Below are 20,877 nucleotides of genomic sequence, written 5' to 3'. Positions count from 1 at the left end.
GGGCCTCCGCGGACGACCCCCTCGCCGAGCGGCACCGCTGCGATACTAACATACGCCACAACGACCGCTACCCGGAGGCGAGCGAGGTTGACGACCTCGACGTCGAGATCGTGGACGCGCTCGCGCTGGAGACCGGCAACCTGCCCGACCTCACCGAGGACCGCTCCTCCTCCGTCGACGACTCGACGCGCCGCGACGACCTCACCCCGGACGCGCTAACGCCAGAGGACTCGCCCTACCTGAGCGCCCTGCTCGGCCTCGAGCGGGCCGGCGGCGGCGAGGGCGAGCCGTCGGAGTGGGAGAGAGCGGCCGGCGCCCGCGACTGCGCCCGGCTCGCCCTCGCGCTCGACTACTGGCGCGCCTTGCTGCGGCCGCTCCCCGAGCTGCGACGCGGATGCGCGTGGGGCCGCGCCGAGTGCCACTGCGCCGCCTGCCGCCCCGACGGGCGACCCCCGCTGGCCGGTGAGACGATCTCTTCGGTCGAATACTGATCGCCACTTGTGACGCGGGCGAGCCTATATTGAAAAATATTCATTCGGTAAAGTTAATTGTAATTTTTGCGCGTGCAGGCTGGGTGCGCATCGAGCGAGCGGACGCGGCGGGCGGGGCGGCGCGCGCGTACTGGCCGTTGGCGCGCGCGGCCCTCGCGGCGGTGCGCTCGTGCCCCGCCCGCGCCCGCCGGCCTCGCCGCCCCTCCGCCCTCACGCCCACCCTCGCCCGTCTGCCGGCCTCACTCTACGACGTGTCAGTATATACACCACTGCCACGCGTCGCCACGCACACCGCTACCGTCACCGATAAACGATATAAAGATAAAATTTAAATTTCCCTTTCAGATGGTTCGACGAAGAGGGCAAACCGCACCGCGCCGCGCTCGCCCTGGAGATAGATGTCGAGTAAGTAACTATAAGACTCGCTCGCCTTTTTCTGTCTTCTCCTCAAGAGAAGCCACGTCCTCTTGCTCTAAACGCATTCGTTGATCTCACTTAACAACTTTTCACCTATAGTCTGACATTCCATTTTTCTAAACATTCCGCGTCAATTGCAGGGGAAAGACACCGGAGAGTGATTGTATGCTGGCCGTCCTCATCTATCTGAAGCCTCACTCCACCTCGGCCGACAGTCCATGCCCCCTAGAGGAGTGAGAGAACCCCGGCAGCCAGGGAGAGGGTCTAGGCCCTACATCTCGGTGCAAGTAAACCGATGTCACTGACACCAGTCAACGGTAGACCAGTGTCATAAATGTCACAATTCAAGTATAGTGTGACAAACTTATCTGGCCTTGTAAACAAAAGTAAAAAAGTTGACACACGGCTTGTCAATATTACAAATGACAATATCTCGTCATGTCCTTGTCTTGTCATTTTCTATATTAAATATATTTTGTGTCAAATCTTAGCACTATAACATTGCTACTGTCAACAGATATACATCAATGACAGTAAGTTGAGCAACGTTTAAATGTTTCCAATTGGACGGTGCTATGGCGTCGATCTGAAATACAAAATGGCGGTTACGTAAATGTCATACTGCCATTTTGTTCCTATCGTAAATTATGTCAAGGTTACTATATGACATATTACTCAGAACTATATGTTTTTTTATGACATTGTCACGATAGTCGTGTAATTTGTCATTTTTAACAACGAGGCTGTATTATTCTACTTTGTAGTTGTAATTCCAAACATTAATTATAAGTATTTATTTTTTTAGTTATAATTTGCAATATTTAAATGTAATTTAAGTTTTAAAATTACGATTTTTTTTTTGATGAAATTAAATAATAATTTTGCCTTGTAGTCATTTGTGAATGTATTTATTATATACTATGTGAAAATATACTATTTCTATATATAACATATTTATATTTGAATAATTGTTTTTTTTAAATGTAATTTCGTCATAAATCTCCATAAACTCAAAGCCAAAATAAAATATCTTTGAAAATGCACCTTAAATAATAAAATACACAACAAAATATATATTTATTTTACATAAATACACATTCCAAATAAATTCTCTATATAAAGTAATTCTAACTATTTGAAACTTTACTCTTACATATCTGATATTACCATCAAATAGTATTTGTTACTTATAATTATAATATTCGAGAATTGTTACAACAATACGTAAGTAGCAGTAGTTTGGTTTATATAATATATAATGGAATTACGAATGGTTGAAATTGTATGAAATAATCAAATGCACTTTCATATTATATCTATATATGTTAATAAGCGATAAAATAGATTTCAGCTATGCTACATTTAAACCACTTTTTCACAAATCGTATGCGCGAAACTGCTTTATCTAAAAGAAATGTTACTATTTCCATTAGCATAAAAATAGTCGTGACAGCCTTATCTCATGATTAGTCGCGCTAGTTGAAAAGAGGTTTTAGGTGTATTAAAACAAGCAACACACCAGTGGAAATCTATTGTCATGATGACAAAATACAGCGCATGCGTTTTGTCGCTTCTTTTTTAAATGTTTTATGAAATGTCTATTTTTGTGTTAGTAGATATATCATTTTAATTTGCATACTGTTGCATATAATACAGCTTATGATGTAGTGCTATATATGTATAAAAAAAGGATCTACGCTTTGATTTTTCCGAGGCCAAACAAGGTGACTATCATATTTATGGTTTAATTAAAAAAAAGATTGAACTTAATTTTAATTTAAAAAACAAAAAACCTGACTGACAGTCACTTATAGATGAAAAAGCGTTATTGTTTGCGTTTTAAAATAGTTTAAATTCAAATTAAGTAAACTGGAATTGTATATAAAACTTTTTATTAAATCGAAGACATCGAAAGAAAAGTTTAACAATGAAAAAGAGTTATCGCGAGTGACATTTGAAGTCTTTCTTTTATGTTATTTTTTTTTAATTTTGTATGTCATGTCCGATGTTTTGTGCCGATATATCGAAACGTCACTTGTCAAAATCGGTTCAGCCGTTTTGGCTCTAGGCTGACACATTTACATACATAAATACAAACAGACATACGCTCGAAAACCGTTACCCTCTGTCAGTCGGGTAGCAATAAGTTAGTTTTATTTTGTGTGCTAATCTGCTTTATTTTATTTAAGCCATGTTGATTTTTTGTCTGTGATTTATGGCAGCGACAAAATTGATAATTAAATTAAATATGTTCATTGTGTTCATTTGCTTTAATGATTTATTTCAATAATAATTCTTATTATATTATTTCGATTTCGAATATTTTTTTTTTTAATTTATCATATGATTTTTAAAATTATAAAATTAGAAACTAATTAAAAACAAAAACATCGAGATTAGTAATAAATATTTTAGTAGAGTATTTTTATTTAATATTGATAATATTTATTAAAGGGTTGTGTCTGATATTTGCTACTGTATTGTTTTGGTTCGGTACACTGCCTCAGAGTTACTTCCTTGTGCTCATGTGTTTACAACTCAATATTGAGAATATAATAAATAGATTTCTTGAATTCAGTGTGTGTGTTTTTTTTATATAAACAGTCTGAAACCCCTTATTTTTAATCTTATCAAATATCTTGAAGATCCAAGGTCATGGGCGTAAATAATTATAGTAAATAGAAACACAAATTAATAAAAAAAATGATTTAATGTCGGTGTTCAAAAAAGAGTACAAATGTACAATCAGTTCACCTTATGTTGTATGAAAAAAACCTTACCGCCTTTATTTGCACGAGCGTTTTTTTATCGCGCGTTAAAAATCGTTCAAATAGACGCATACTCATGTGTCTGGTTATACGGTGGAGCTTTTAAAGCACCGCTTTATCGCGCAGTGTTGCATTTTGAGCGTCGGCAAACGGAACAAGAGTGATTTTAAAGCGTTCGTGGCTCGAGAGTCGGAAACGCCATTTTAACGCGGCGTTAAAGAATCGCCCGTGCGCATGAGGGCTGATGATTTTGTACGGACAGACAGATGACATAAAATTATCACTACCAATATGCAAAACAAGATGGTGACTGAACAACACAAACTATAATCTAACCAAGAATATAAAAATCCTGACCTGAGGGCACTTTAATCAGTTTTATAACATTTCTAATGTGCCCAATGAAATTAGTTCCAAATTTTTCCGCAATATGGCGAGGATTTTTCATATTTCTGATCAGGTTATAAATACAATTCTTATAAAATACATTATTCTACTACAATGAAAAATTACCTATAGAGTATATTATGTTATCAAGACCTTTTTGAACGTGTTATAGTTTGTTTAATAATGAGATGTAATTTTGAATATTTATTTGCCAAAATCATTTGAATCTATGGCTCTAAGGCCATACACGGAGCACAGTTTTCAGTAGCCATTAAAAATGCAGTTGGACGACCGTGTATGGCCACCTTTGTTTGTAAACTATATATACTAATTATTTATAGGCAATTTATGGGTTTTAAGTAAAAGTATGCTTAAGATTTTTTTGCATTACAGCATAGTTTTAACTCTACATTGATTAAAATGATTTTTTAATTAACAAAATTGGCAACACTCTAATAAATTAAAAGACTTAATTGTAATAAAAATCTCCTAACGACTCATCATATCTTAGAATATATTTAAGTTAAGTTTATTACAAGAAAATATTCAATGGGTTTCCACAAAACCAAATATTAAAAAAAATACGTACAGTTTAAAAGCATTCTATTTTTATTGTATTATTTTTTTTAATAAATACATTAAATTCTCGACAACAATTTGATTTTAAATAAGCAAAAATTAATTACTAATAATATATGTAAATAATTAAATAAATATTTACAAGAAAAAATTCCTCTAAAGATTCCTCATATGTTATTTTGAAACACGGAATTATTCTACTTATGTTATCTGTGCGAATGCCGGGACATTTGAATTAAAATATCACTATCTCTATCATATTCATTTGAAAAACAGCGACAACAATATTTGTGCGACAACTGACACGGTTAAAATGTTCTTTACCACTTTATCTATCCTAAAAGCTGAATTAATTTATACATTAAGATCTATATAAATGTCAGAACCGTTCCTATTAACGCATTACTTTCAAAAGCAACAGACTGATAGCATTTTGAACTTTAATATAGTTAATACGGTTAATTCATTTTATAATTGGATTTTCACATCAAATCTTATATATAATATTCTCGTATCAGTTACCTCCTCCTATACTCATCTGAACTGGCTTAACTGATCTTTATGAAATTTTATATGTATTTTAAGTAAGTTAACTACTAACCAGCTACAATTTATTTTTTAATTCTGTGCGCACGGAGTCGTGGGCGATAGCTAGTGTAATTTACATTTTACTTACATATATGCGATATAATGGAGTAACTATGAAATCGATTTATGTATTTATTATGTTTTATTACCTACGTTGTATTATTATATATCAATTAAATGGATATCCGATAATATGTTATATACTTTTATGTAGTCTAGTTTTTTTTTTTAAATGTAAACTGGATAAGTGTTATAAATGTATATTTACACAAAATTTAAGGGACAATGAACTCTATTTATATATTTTTGTTTTTTTATTTTATGTATCTTTTTAATATGTATTATATAATGAATTAGAATGACAATAATATAAAGAACAATGTTAAGTATTTTTACAAGCCTTTGTCTATTTTTTTTAAAGGCAAAATATTTCCGATTATTTGATACTGTGCACACTTCTAATAGTTTAAAAACTTATCTTATTTTAAATTTATTATTATTTCGAAGTAGAATGTAATTGAAATCATAAAACATCGACAATTTATATGCAGTACAGAATTTTGCTTCACGAAATTAAAGAGTTGAGTTATTTTTTTACAAGTGCGTTTGATATGTACATGAATCTTTCTCCTCTAACTTTTCTATTTTTTTTTATATATATACACACAATATTTTATTTATATAGGTAATTATATAAAGTGCATGACTACATATGTATTTATAGAATATTGTTTCGATATTATGATATAAAACACGAAATAACTTCACTAAATTAATTTTCTTAGGAAAGTCTCGGGAAAATCTGTTCAACAACCTGGGTAATTGCTAGGTGATTTCCTCATACTGAGTGGGGGAGGACATCGATATTTTTTCGTCGGTTTCGGAGGCTGAGTTGTCGTAGACTTGGCAGGCTCTGCTTTATGGTTATTCTGAGGATAAAGGTAGGATAGGAACTGGCTGTGTATTCTTAATGAATTTATCAATGAAATGGTTTTCTTGTTTGCTTTGGGAATTTTCTTTTTAGTACCCTCTGAGGGAGGGTCGGCTGTGAACTACCAAACCTTGCATTTAATCTTTGGATTCATGGGCGAGCCGAGGGGGCAGGAGTAGTCGCGGGAGAATTCCTCCATGTTGGAGAGAGGGCCGAGGACACGGAAGCGGCCTGGTGCGTGGAAGCCGGTGGTGATGCGTAACTTCATCGCTTCTTTGCGGTATACTGAGCACCACGTGCTCGCAGCGCTCAGCCAGAACAACTGCACATATAATAAACAAAATTTACTAACTTCTTAGTTTAATAATTATTATTATCAATCACCTTAAAATTAATTACTTATTAATTTTTACTATAAAAAGAAAACTTATAAGGCTTCATCACACAAAATAAATTCCAGCTTGATACCTTCACGCGTTTTTAAGAAAAAGTGACAGGCAGACGGATGGACAACAAAGTGATCCTATTAGGGTTCCGTTTTTTTCCTATGAGTTACGGAACCCTAAAAATGACGTCCTTCACTTTACTATAATTTTCATACCATCTAGTCAACTATGTTAGTTATGTACGAGTATATGTTCAACTAGTTAGTGTAAATAATGTTATTGAACCTGTTTGGGCGTGTATTTCTCTAATCCTGGAAGACGTGGCTCCTCGCCGTGCCTCTTGACCCAGGCCTCGTAAGCATGGTAAGCTCCCTTGATACCGCCGTTGTCCGCTATGTTCTCACCCTGAGTGTTCACACCATTTAACTGTGGACAAAGAAATGTTATAGTTAATATAAACTCAGTACAATTATTATTTAGTAGTAATAATTTTATTTTACTAATATTATAAATGCGAATATTTGGATGTATGGATAATTGAAGAATACATAAGCTATTAATTATGTTTATTTTTTTCCGTCCAGACGGAGTCGCATGCAACAGCTAGTATTACTAATATTATAAATACTAATAATTGGATGTATGGACAGATGGATGGATGTTTGTTGCTAGATGCCTCAAGAACGGCTGTATGGATTTAGCTTTAATTTTGAATTGACGTAAAACATAGTCTGGAAGAATGCAGACTAATATATATTATTTTAATTCTGCGAAGTCATACATCTCTAGCATAGATTTTTATGCTCTTTTGAAGCTAGTTAAATTAGAAATTACACGAGAATTTTTTTTCTTTTAAGTCACCGTAATTTACCTTGAGACCAACTTCTTCAACAGTATAATTTGAGTACTGATCGATGATGCATTTAGCTTTCTTCAGATATTTCTGCTTCGTCTCCTCTTGCCACCAGTCCACCAGGTTACCGTCTTTATCGAATTGACGACCCTAAGGATAAGAAAAGATAAGCAAGCAATTTTAAGAGGCTGAAAAAACTCTTTGATAATTAAAAACATAAAGTCTAGAATTAAAGCACTTAAAACTAGAAAATTGAAGATTTTTAAGTGTTATTAAAAAAATCCTTAGACAAGATGAAAAATCGACATTTAAAGTTTCCCTTAGCAACTGATTAATGACTGTGAGTACGGTAGTATTGTATTGAATAACAATATTGACCTGGTCATCGAAGCCGTGTGTAATTTCGTGTCCTATGACGAAGCCGATTGCGCCGTAGTTCATGTAGGCAGGTCGTAAAGCTGAGAAGAACGCTCCTTGTAGGATGCCCGCAGGGAATTCTGAAACAAGTATGCAATTAGAAACTTCTAGAAGAACCAGCCTCGCTTTGTTGTTGTGACTGATTGCCACTGTTTGCCTTGAGGGGGCATTTACAGCTTCACCGGGCTTGAGGTGGCCGAGCGCAGATGGCACTTAGCCTAAACCTCGTTTAAGAGTAACTAAGCTCGAGGGCTCCCTCAGGAACCTCGGCTCGGGCCGTTACTTCGTTATTATTACCGGATTGGGAGGCCGCCGAGCTCAACCAGCCTCGCATCAGTTCATGTATCAATAGCCTAATGGTTAAGGGAACGGATTTTGGTTCACGTGGTCAGGGGTTCGGATCCCGCCATTCGACTATTGCCGTAAACCATGTTCTAGCACAAGCTTAGATCTTAATTGGAATGGTACAGGAAATATTAGTAAATTTAAAAAAACAACCAATATCAAAAAAACATTAAAATCCTGGCCCATCGAGAAAGATAAGATAAGATTAAGAAATAAAAATTTAAATCAAACTTTTTTAACCTGCAATTTTTTATTGCTAATAGACACGACTTAAAAAAAGATTTTTTACCACACAGATACAGGAGAAAGAAATACACAGAAATTAATAAGAAAAAATTTAAAAAAAAGTGTGGCAAAAGGCGCCAGCTTAGCGTATGTACGGACAACCTAAACAGTTTGAGCTGGTTTGGTTTTCAGTTGACTCCTTTCCATCCACCAGAATAATGGAAGAGATAAGTCAACTCTTACCAACTGCGATAAACACATTTAATTAAATAAAACTATCGATTTCATATTTTGTTAATGCAATGTATTATAATAAAATAAATATACTAACGTATGCTGTTCTCTATGGAAGAGTAGAATGCGTTGACGATGGCGGGTCTGCCGTGTGTCACCCAGTCAGTCTTATTGACAGGCTGTCTCAACTTCTTGAACAGATAGTCGGTGCCGAATAGCGTCAGATTCAACACTGACTCCATTAACTTGTCTTCAGACATCACCAACTATAAACAACACAAATATTAATCACAAGGTAAAGTTTTCTTAACTTATATGTTATTAACGATTTTTGTAAGGGACAACAAACACGGACTGCTTTAAATAATCGACAGTAGTTATGCCATACACGGACAGCAATTTACGTTAGCACGCCGACTTAACGCAGTTCGTGTAAGTCGGCCCTAAAACTTACCCCATCATAGAACTCTGATAGCTTTTCATCGCTAAGCATTTCGTCAGGGTATGCGATGTGTGCGGCCATCGCGTCTGCTTTAGCGAGGGCGGCGCGGCGCGTCTTATCGTCCATCCATTCGACCTCCTCCAAGGTACGGCGGAACTGCTCCCTGATGTCCTCAACCATCTCCAATGCGTTCTTCTTTGAGTTCTCGTCGAAAAACTTACGGATGTATAACGCGCCCACAGATATTGACAAGCTGTAAATATTAATTATTTCAATGGTGTTCACAAAGAATTTAGTAATTAACAACGACGAATTATAACGTAATAAAATAGTCAAAATATAAAGACTTTATTCTTCGTCTTGAAATGAAAATTATTTGTCCTAAATCTTTTAATTAGTGTAGGTAGTTGTAAAAATATTTCCTTGATAAATAATTTCTGAACTACTCTACTCATTGTTTGTATTATGCGTGTGTTGTGAGTTTCACATGTGAGTGTTGTGAGGTTTAGTGTGAGGTCTTGGTTACCTCATGCTGGTGGTATCAACACACTCCTTCCAGCGACTCTCGCGCTCCGTCTTCCCGGAAAGTGCGGTGACGTAGCTAAGTTGCCGACGCCGCAGTTCGTCTGTCAGGTAAGAGATTGAGGCGCCCGCCACACGCCACATCACGTAGTTAGCCTGCACGCGCTTAGGCGTATTCTCCAGGATTTGCTATATAGATATAACATGTGAAAATATTTATCACCGGTATAAGTCCGCATAAAATATATCGTTATCCCTGTCTTTCGTCTTGAGAGAACAGAGATAACAATATGTTTTAAACGAAAATTTAGGGCTCAGAAACCCAGGGCTAGTCGTATAAATATAAATACATACCTCTAGACTTGTGATGTAGGTGGGCACGTTGACAATGACGACCTCGTCCATGTTAATATGGATGTGAGGAGACAGCAGGCGGTTTATGTATTTCATCCAATCCACTCTAACAAAAGTAAATTCTTCATATAAAACAGAATTCTTAAAAATAATGTTAAAATTTATTTGTTAATCAATAATATTGCTCGGTTGAAGGTTTAGATGAGTTAAATCTATATTAAAAAATAACCCCTAAAACAATTCCTTAAATTTCTCAAAAGTTACAAATATTTCCTTTACTTTTTACCCTTTGTCCAATTAGTCTCATTATTAATTAAAACTAGCGATCTGTTTTAACTTCGATTTACATTTCCGAAGGCGGATTACATTTATCCCTAATTATTTGGGTTAATTAATTTCTTTTATAAAAAAAAAGATCAACAATCATTTCGACTTCCAACTTGAATAAAATGTCAAGATTTTGCCATTCTTCCAAATTTTTTTAATCTATTTTATTTTATCATTCTATTTTTTACTTACTTTGGGAAGCGTTTTTGCAGTTGTGTTACAGTCATTGGGTTGTAGAGAGCTGTTGCGTTACGACGTTTCTCCAATGGCAAGGAAATCTACAATAGAAATAATATTGTCTAAATGTAATCCAACACAGTAACTAAAAACCACCAGTACAAAAAAAACCGTCTTCTTAAGTACAGCAACTTATCTTTGGTTTTAGAAACCAAAATCATTGTATAAAACAGAATATCGTTATCTCTGTTTTAACAAAGATAATGACAGAGATGACAATATGTTTCTTATACAAAGAGTTTGGTCAAAGAAAGTAACGATTGGACGGATTTTGAAACAGCAGCACTTCAGCCTAAATGCCTTTATTCCTCGCATATGCTTACACTAAAACTGTCTATATTATTTACAATATTATTTCACAGAACGCTATTCGGGACTACATCTCGTTGTTCACACTTCCCGCGCTTTTCTCTCTCTTTACATCTATCCTTTTTTATAATTAAAAAGGCAAAGGTTCTGATTAGTATGCCATCTCTTTGGCAGAATAGTAATTCTGCACTCAACAGAAAGTCCAAACTAAGTACATATAAAAAACATTTTATTATTTATGGCTGAAAGTGTTATTATTATTCACGTTTATAATAATTTAAAAACATTTCTGTTCAAACTTTAAATTTCACAGTGAATTTCGTATAAAAATATAATTATGTAAAATGATTCTGTGAAATCTGTTGCTTTTCCGTTCCCTTTGTCCCCGTTGAATTAATTATCCCGCCATTTAATTAAATTTCAATGTTTGCGATGTATTTTACAAATATTTTATATTAATTAACGATGATAAAGAATTCACGGTTCAATATATTCATTTTGGACGTCAGCCAATAATTTTAACATACAAAGCAAAATGAAGCATCACAATAATAAAGTTGCCATTTTCAGTGTGAATTTGGATGTAAAATTTCTCTTTGTTGTTTTACTCACTTCACATGCTCGTTATGAAATGGTTTCTGCCGGCCGTTGTGTCAAATGAATGAGGGAAAATTTTTGTCAAAGGAAAATTTAATTAATTTTACAAAATAAAACCGATCCTTTTAGCTTCAAATTAATTAAATTTGTTCTTTAATATAGTGCTCCTAGTAATTAACTTGTATAGTAAAATAGTAAGTTCTTATATTGCTAGTTTTTTGTTAGGACAATAGATGGCGTTAGTAGTGTGACACTCTCGTCTTGGAAACGATTTTGTATTTCGCTAAATAAATGCTAATAAATGCAATTGTGCTAAAAACATTAGTAACAAACAGAACATAGATTGGGGAATACCCGAGAGTAAATGCTGGGTTTGACTTTTGCAGCAAGTTGCTTACACTTTTCAAACTGGATTTTTGAATAAGAAAACTTTTATCGCAAAATACATAAATTGTTTCAATATAGTTTAACGACAGTTATCATTGTCGTAACTTAAAGATTAAAAATAGACCTCCGTCGGAATCAAAAGTTTAGACATGAGTTAGCCGTTATTATTTTATTAGCATCATAATTCAAATATAAAGTTATCATTAATGATTGATTTATCATTAATTATCCCAAAGTCAATAAATACCGAATATATTTAACGATGTTTCAATATTCAATTGAAACAATCTGATATAATTAGGTCAGTGTGTTCCGAAGTAACTTTTACTCTCGGTCACAAATGTTTCCTTGTCATAAAACAGCGCGAATCGTAAATCTTAATGATTGTTTCGGACAGATAATTAAAATGTTGCCCGAAGTTTAGGTCGAGTTATGTTACCTTTATTATATGCACTCATTCATATTGTAATGGAGATCAAAGTATCAGATTTTATCGCTTTCCTGTTCGGAAATACTTAGGAAAAATCTTGTTAATAATTTTTAAAGAAGTATAAAACTTGCGTAAAAATTGCAAGAAGTTTTATATTGAATATTCCACGTGTATTGTAAACAATTTCTAACAAGTCTTATTTATAATAGGATTGTTTATGATTATGTTGTTGCAGGGAAGAAAGTATTTAAGTAACACAGTTGGTTATAAGTTTATCATACACAACATAGAGACCGTGAGTGTGAAATACAATGAATAACGATCTAATAACTTCAATCGTTATTTTACATAAGTATAAAGCGTATATTGTCTAGGTTGAAGAAAACAATGAATTAGAAACACTGACTGGTTTTCGAAGACGGTTATGATGTACTGATGGATGGATGTTTGTTAGGTACCTGCAGAACGATTAAACGGATCATGATTAAATTTGGCGCAGATGTAGACTATAGTCTGGAAGAACACATAGGCTACTTACTAAGTTCTTTTTTTAAGACTGCGAGGATGGAGTCGCGGAATAAAGTTAGTTTAAAATAATACTCACATTGGCGAGTGTGATTTCGAAATTGAGCGACTCCCTGAGTTCAGTCTCGGCGCGTTTCCTGTCGGCACCAAGCAGCACTGAGATATCGACCATGTAAGCGTAATACGCTTGCACCAGCTTGTCATCGAAACCGTGACTGAGATACTCCCGGCTGAGTCCTAGCGACGCCTGATCCAACTGCACAGATCAACATCATTGTTGAAAAAACGCCTTACAACATAATAAAAATACCAAAATTAATCGCTAAGCTGACGCTAGCACAAAACATTCGCAAAATATAGTTCAACCACATAATGCAAACTCGCTCAGCAATATACAAAACAAGTCATTCTCAAGATCGTTATGTAAAATGTGACAACCCTGCATGCATTTAAGCGAACGTCGCTCACCAAGCATTACAATTTACAGTTTAAAAAAAAAAAAGAAGACACTATAGCAGACAGCCTCAATTCTATAATAAATTATTGCATAATTTAAAACATAAATAGCTAAACTATAGTAACAGGTTATTATCAGAACACCAGTCTTACATCGATAATCCTCTTAGTAGAGTTCTTGACGTCGACACTGATGGAAAAGTCTAAGAAATAGTCGACGGAGTATCCAGCTGTGCGGAAACGGAACACGGAGTCGTCCCAGGCGAAGGCGCGTTCGTTCCAGTTGTCACCTTCCAGCACAGGCCAGCCGCCAAGTCCCTTCATCATGTCGAGCAGGGGTTTCGCTCCTCGTGCCTCAATCACAGCTGCAATCCAACCATTTCTTAGTACTCTTATCAATAGAATATTTATAACAATGACATCGATAAACTGGTTAAAATGGGTCCTCGTGTATTTGAATCTAATAAGTACGAACAAAACTTATTTTGAGTGGAAGTTTTTTACCTACGATGCACTATAATGTTTCAGGCAACGATGATTTTATTCTTTTAACGATATGTTTTAACAATTAGTTTGAACTCTTAACCTACTTTTGTTTAAATAATGATTTAATTTTGGTCAACGGATATGTAAGTTTACGACTCGGGTTCGATTCCGTGCCTTATGCAGTCTCGATGTGAGCGAATTGTTTGCGGAAGTGACGTCACCCACTCACTTTCACCTCCGGCAGGTAACGTAACGACCCGTGTAATTATCAAACAGCCATCACATATGTTATCCTAAAAATTGCGTATTTACATTTGTTACGCTTTAACATATCTTTTCAGACTCTTGTGTCAAGAAGTAGTCAATTTTGGAAAATCTTTGATATTCATTTATGACAGCTTAGTAAGTCAACGACATCTACTGGGCATTACCAATTAATCGAATGATGCAGCGTCGAGTACTTTCACACTAGGGCAGAACATTGAGTGTAGTAGGACAGTGTAGTGCCGTTAATTTTTAACGCGTACTCACAGTCGAAACTGTTTAACCACGGATGCGTTCAATAGCAGTACTGCACATCATTGCGCCGTGTACTTCCCTCGTGGAAAATCATGCTTTATTGACTGGTGCTAATGCTTATTGATTTGACCAAGCGAGTTGCCTGAATCAATACAATTTCAAGACGAGCACACGACTTCATTGAACGGATCATATATATCATTACAATGAACGTATTATAAAAAAAAACTAGCCAGTTACACTACGGTGTAAATAAAAAAAATAACCATTGTAAGATTGTAAGACAATATTATATCAAAAAATTCCCACATAAGCGAACCTAACATTCTCTTTATAAAATTCAGATAAGAACATGTTTTAAAACATGTTTTTTTTAGATATGGAAACCCAGGAATGTTGACACACTTCACGCGACCCAATAGGTCAAATTTTAGTCAACGTATAGATCTTAGAAAATATGAAACTAATGTGTAATTCAAAGTTATAAAAGCTACATTAAATAATATGTGTGATAAAATTACTAGTAGATAAACGAATCAGCGCGGACTTATCGAGGTCCGTCCGTAAATTCATTATTCATAAGCCGCTTAAAATTCACACAACCAATGCGGTCATTCGTTACAGCTATAGTGAGGTTAATTAGGAAATGTAGGTAAACCAAAACCGACAATATCATAAGTAAATAATACGCGTGCAAATAATATTAATACACAAATTAGAATCACGCGAACCGAGAATAATTCATTAATAAATAATAAGTAATTATTACAGTTATTATTGTATTAATAATCCTATTATATGAAATTTTTAATTTGTCATATACAGGATGTCCCACAATGTAACTTGAAGTAGATTTTTTGTTACTGCAGACTTATAGATATAAAAAAATCGAATACTTTTAAATGTAGTTAAAATTCTTGTCATTATATTTTAATTGCACATTATTTTTTTTATCATATATTTAAATTCCGTTGTTAATAAACAGATCAAAATAGTTTTCTAATAAAAATAGTTCGTTACGTTGTAAATAGATTTGGTAGATGCGTCTATGCGGCCGGTTATTTTTTTTCATTCAGCCACTGAGTTGAGTCACGGTCGTAAAATATCAAAAAATCGCTACAGATATTTGTGTTGAAGTGTGTTTGCTAACAAACAATGAATTTAATACAGTTTTATGTTTTTCTTACATAACGTTTTACTCATGATTTTTTTTATTTTGATGCACATAAAAAAATAAGCGCTATAATGATCCCATACTTCAAAAAATCGCTCGTAACGAAAGAACTCAATAAAAAATCATATTGTCATCTCTTTCAGTTCCTTTAAAAACACAGAGATAACCGTAAGGTTAGCTACTTGCAAAGGCCACGTTTAGTCACTATGAATCTTACTAATATTGTAAATGCGAATGTTTAGATTGATGATGTATGGATGTTTGTTCGAAGGTATGTCCAGAACGGCTGCATGGATCTCGCTGAAATTTGGCATAAACGTAGAACATAGTCAATAAGAACACATAGGCTATAGGACATCTATTATCAAAGAAATACTTACATTTATTCATGCATGCCCTGTACAAAGTCTTGGCAAGGACGAAGGGATGCGCTTCGTCTTTAGTTATCGGTTCTTCTAGCAGCGCTCGGATCTGTTCTTGTAGTTCATCGGTAATTATCGAGAATGTATTGACAGAGGATTTGTCGTCAGGTATACGAGTGTTCTTCTCGAAGGAACCGCAAGAGAAGCTATAGAAGTCATCGCAAGGGTCCACGCTTTGATCCATGTTTGATAGTAGTTTCGATGCTATAACAATACATTGATTATTTAGATTATCTTTATTGTAGATTATAAATCACAATATTATTGAAATTAATCATAACACTACGACTTAATGTAAATAGAATTAATTAAAACAAGAAAATATAATTAAAAATAATGATATTTACACGTGTTAATAATCAAAGGAGAATATTATCTGTTGTTATTAAAAATAACATAAATTAATATTTAATAGATACATGATACACTCACGACTAATTAGTCGTTGACGACACCGAGTTGTTGCGGACCCATCTTTAGGGTGAGTGACACAGGATGTTTATACGCGAGTGTTATCCCTTAATTAGTTAATAATAATGATCTAACGGAGCATCGGTGGCTCAGTGGTCAAGCACTTGACTTGCAATCTGCAGGTCCTGGGTTCGAATCCCGCCATGTACCAATGTGTTTTTCCATTTCCGATTTACATATGTACATTTATCCGACGTTTTTATCGTGAATGAAAACATCGTGATGCAACCAGCACATATCTGAGAAGAAATTCAAAGATACGTGTGAAGTCAACCAACCCGCACTTGGCCAGCGTGGTTGACTATGGCCTAATCACCCTTAACTTAGGGTAGGCTCCGAGCCCCTCGGTGGGGACGTTTAGTGAGCTGATGATGTCATGTCATGTGATGTCAATTATCTAACAAAATTTTGAAAAATTTAATGAAAAATACAGTTTTTACATCTATATCTTGGTTCGAATCTGATGATGCTATACTGGTGATGTCTCTTTCGTAAGACCGCATACATTTTAAGTCAAGCGAGCGTGTGTTTGTGTAATCATATGTTATATATTAGTAAATAAAATCATACCTGTATGTATACATCCCGGTGTGTAGCATATCTCGTAATCCGATCCATAAACTGCGGGCGGCATGGATTGAGGGGAAGAAAGTCTCATTTCACTAGTTTGTGGCAAGTCTATAATAAATTATTAAAATAAGCAAAACAAAAAAAAACAGATACAAAATCAAAATAATAAAAAAAGCGAAAAAATTGATACTTTAAATTACTAATAATGAATGTTCAAATGTTTATCACGAAAAAAATATTTACCATTAAACAAACTTTATAAGAAATAAGGTAAGGAAAGTAATTTATATTAGATTCGTTACGTGTTTTTAGGTAGTTTAGTACATTGATAACATAAAAAGGTAACAATACTAAGAGAATTTGAAGGTATAAAAAGCCTTTCTAAAAATATTATCACACATAATATATGCAGGTAAATCATGTCCGATTTATTTTAATGTACAATAATATATGTACGTATAAGGGAAATATGATGTGCAAATAAAAAGCGTCGCAGAAGTGTTGCTACGACCTCGTCGCGACTACACCGAGGCCGTCGTTTAAACTGTTTGATGAATTGATCGCTTCGATTCGACGAATCATTTCCTCGTATATTTTGTTCATTACTATTATGTTTACTATTCAGACTAGAGACAAGTTTACGAATGGACGTAACAGTAGTAAACATTCAAATGGTCCTTTGATGTGAATTCGATCTTAGGAATACTAAAGGGTTGATGGATGGATCTTTGTTAACAGGTATCTCCAGAACGGCATGAATCTCGCTGAAATTTGTAATAGACAGCCTGGAAGACGTAGTCTACTAATTATAATTCCGCGAGGATAGAGTCTCGGGCGACACCTAGTATCATAAAGTTTTAATGCTGAAGATTCCAATGTTGGAACTTGCTAAAATATTAGAATCTCTATTTTGTAAGAGAGGGATTTCATTGGGATTATTTCAGCAGTGGACCACGGTTACATAGTTACGCAGTTTGGTGTAACAATGCTGTAGTTAGCACATTTAACATGTCCAGTGTAAACAAACACGTAGGCGATGTTACAGGGTCGACTGTTACAGGAAAAATGAGATGGGGCCAAGTTCATGTCGAGGTCAAAGGTTTTTTGGTGCTTGTAAGTGTATGGTCGTTAAACTCCAAACAACGGCCAGTGTGGGAGGACATTTATTACTTTTATCAGATAATGTATTTCGTAAGTATGTCAAGACAATGCAAATTGTAACACTTTCTAATAAATTGAGTTTTCTATCTTTTCACGTAATCGTATATACATTATTAATATATTGTTGTACCAAAAGTGATAACAAAATTCATCTCATATAAGTTTTTCATTCGTACGAACATTATGGGTTATGCTTAGTGTGAAAACACTTTTCTATATAACTTAGTTAGTTCTAGTTCTTAAGTAGTATTTCTTCTAATATTGAGTCCTACATTGCATAGTAAACGTAACTGTTTACGTAATATTATAAGAGGTGTGACGCAAACATCCGTGCGCCATTTAAATCTCGTAAACGAGCGACAATTACCTTTCGATTTGCAAGTATATTAACAAAAACTCGTTCCAAACAGATTGGATATTACACTCTCGATTTTCGTGCACTGATTTCGTTTCCTAACGCCTTACTTAACTGTAGCGAAACGGTCACGACCGAGACGTGCGTTGGCTGCTGTAATAAGGGTCGCTGTACACGTTCAGACTCGAGTATTCGATACCTGCAACTTGCAATAGTCGCAGTCGCGAAAATAATAATTAGCCTACTGACTCAGAACAGTAATGTTTTTACGCATATGTACATATATACGCCTATTATGTAAGTTCCATTGTGATCCCCTGTAAACTAACTGAACCTATTTTGACAGCTTTTTTTATAGATTGGTTTCATCTAACACAGCCCGTAATTTACAATCGAGGGTAAAAATACTACAGTCCGTGTACAACAGTCCTAACTTGTAATTGAATCGGCTACCGCGCGTACGTAAATAACAACAGGTAGGTGATTGTTAGTGCTAGCCCTTGATTCGATTTCCAGTTCAGGCAATATTTTTTTGTGCTAATTAACATTCACAATTAAACTCTGTTGGTGTTTGTTATTTTAACATAATATCCGTTTATTCGTTATATATTTGAACACTTCTTATATTTCCGAAGCAATGTGGCCGTTTTTAACTTAAAATTATGTTGTCGTTTGGTTAAAAGTACTTTGGTTTATTTTTTTATAAAATTAATTAATCGATATATTTCGTTAGTAAAAATAATTAGGTTTATACTAGTTTATCAACTCAATATTTTTTTTTCTTTTCTAGATCCATGTTAGAGTTATTTGCCTTAACATCCTGTATAAACTACAGGATGTGATCGGGACACTGAGCAGCTTCACAATTAACTAGAACAGGATACACGCAGATATTGACTTCCTTTAATTAAGAGAAAGGAGAGATCGATCTAATTAAGAGATTAATAAAAATTCCTTACTTCAAATAATTATTCAGGGCCTATCAAGTAATATCATTAATTGGCAGTTGCTAGAGTCTGGTTTCTCTAAAATTTGTTCATCCACTGCTAGACCCAGCAGGGACCCTCATACATATATTTAGATTAACAATAATATATCTACCTGTATTACAATCCTCTGTTTTTACTTGAAAATACTTTAATACCTGATCCGCAATAGTTATTTCGGTCACGTGCATTGATTCTGTATAAACTTTATGCGAAGGTCATTAAACTTACGATAAAGTAACTGCGCGTAAATCTTATAAACGGGTAAAGACGACGAGTATGGAATCCACATGATGTACAGTCGAATATGTTCGCGGTGTCCCAGCTACAGAATCGTAAACCTTGCATCTTGCACTTAAAAACTGTCTTTTATTACAGCAATTATAGTGCTAACAAATTATAAATGCTATAACCTGGACTGTACAAGATTACTGTTTTGTGTATACGCAATTTTTGTAACATTGATCAATATCGTTTCAAGGTGTACTTCAAACGATTGTCGATTTTAAAGTGGCACACTGCGAACATTTGCGACTGTACCTCAAAATTATTTTACCTTTGATGACTACCTAGTTAATGTATTTATAAAATTCGCAGTCCTTGTGATTGCTATCACGTTTTAACATGACCGGCCTTGATTCACCTTTAGTTATAAGTTAATTTAAATACCTGTTTTTGTTTGAGAAACCCTTTTAAAGATCTTATAGTTATACAGTCAATAATTTTCGTTTGTAAATGGAAAATTTTCTTTGTTATCCTTATTGTTGGTCTCAGAGTAATTTAATGGTGATTTAAACAGTCGCATAAAGCTATCTCGGAACAATTCCACACTAAGGTGCGCCTTTAACCGCTTAATGATTAAGCGGGATTTAAGGGAACAAACGACTATCATGAATCAATTTAGAAGACGTAGTTAGATGAATAAATGAATTAAATAACTGAACACCTGACATACTGGTATAGACAACTCAACATTCATAACTTCCCAACAATGAAGCAAAATAAATAGTCTCAAATCTGAAATAAATAATCGCGCGTCTCACCACGGGCTGAATCTAGTATCTAGTTATCTATGATATTGAAGATTGTATAACTTAATGAGACGCCTCCCGAATAGAATAGTACATTGCGGTGGAGCACGACCTTTTCTTATCTCCATTTAGTTCACGATTCGCGATGAAATTTTCTCTAATTGCGTATTCAATGGTAGTGCCGCGGTCACTTGTGACCGGCTGTGAGTGTACACACCACGCATACGATAAACGCAGTTAAAAACAAAACAATACAAATATAAGTTTAACAACAAATATTTATCAAGGTCGCTCGGTAGTAGACCAATAAATCTAAAATTAATCTTAAATTAATAACACGATTTATTACTTAAAAAATCTGACTGTATAACAATCGAATAAGACGTTAAATCCTAGTTACCTGCTTGAAAAGCTACATAGAGCAAATAAATTTTTGATATAGATAAATTATCTACAGATTAACAAGATATTGAAACTGCGCTAATCAAAAAAACT

General features: G+C 34.9%; 2 protein-coding genes across 2 annotated transcripts in view; one reads left to right on the top strand and one right to left on the bottom strand.

The window, feature by feature from the left end:
- Positions 1-1,705, top strand: part of Neurl4 (neuralized E3 ubiquitin protein ligase 4) — a 13,123-nt gene extending 11,418 nt beyond the window's left edge. Inside the window, exons 29-32 of the mRNA XM_013323556.1 lie at positions 4-462; positions 570-744; positions 837-896; positions 1,049-1,705. Of these exons, the coding sequence (XP_013179010.1) occupies positions 4-462; positions 570-744; positions 837-896; positions 1,049-1,145 (791 nt within the window). The 3' untranslated portion in view covers positions 1,146-1,705. The remainder of the gene's footprint in view (positions 1-3; positions 463-569; positions 745-836; positions 897-1,048) is intronic.
- Positions 1,706-5,594: 3,889 nt separating this feature from the next.
- The window catches only part of Nep2 (M13 family metallopeptidase neprilysin 2), a 35,181-nt gene continuing 19,898 nt past the window's right edge, over positions 5,595-20,877 (bottom strand). Inside the window, exons 4-16 of the mRNA XM_013324037.1 lie at positions 16,850-16,957; positions 15,767-16,012; positions 13,361-13,572; positions 12,831-13,007; positions 10,459-10,544; positions 9,940-10,045; positions 9,590-9,774; positions 9,076-9,316; positions 8,719-8,887; positions 7,779-7,897; positions 7,419-7,550; positions 6,833-6,973; positions 5,595-6,483 (exon numbers count right to left, since the gene is read on the bottom strand). Of these exons, the coding sequence (XP_013179491.1) occupies positions 6,283-6,483; positions 6,833-6,973; positions 7,419-7,550; positions 7,779-7,897; positions 8,719-8,887; positions 9,076-9,316; positions 9,590-9,774; positions 9,940-10,045; positions 10,459-10,544; positions 12,831-13,007; positions 13,361-13,572; positions 15,767-16,012; positions 16,850-16,957 (2,123 nt within the window). The 3' untranslated portion in view covers positions 5,595-6,282. The remainder of the gene's footprint in view (positions 6,484-6,832; positions 6,974-7,418; positions 7,551-7,778; positions 7,898-8,718; positions 8,888-9,075; positions 9,317-9,589; positions 9,775-9,939; positions 10,046-10,458; positions 10,545-12,830; positions 13,008-13,360; positions 13,573-15,766; positions 16,013-16,849; positions 16,958-20,877) is intronic.

This window comes from Papilio xuthus, unplaced genomic scaffold (assembly GCF_000836235.2).
Source record: "Papilio xuthus unplaced genomic scaffold, Pxut_1.1 DF825017.1, whole genome shotgun sequence".
Lineage (NCBI taxonomy): Eukaryota > Metazoa > Arthropoda > Insecta > Lepidoptera > Papilionidae > Papilio > Papilio xuthus.
The sequence above is the reverse complement of the archived record's forward strand: the minus strand, read 5'-3'. Positions and strand labels throughout refer to the sequence as shown.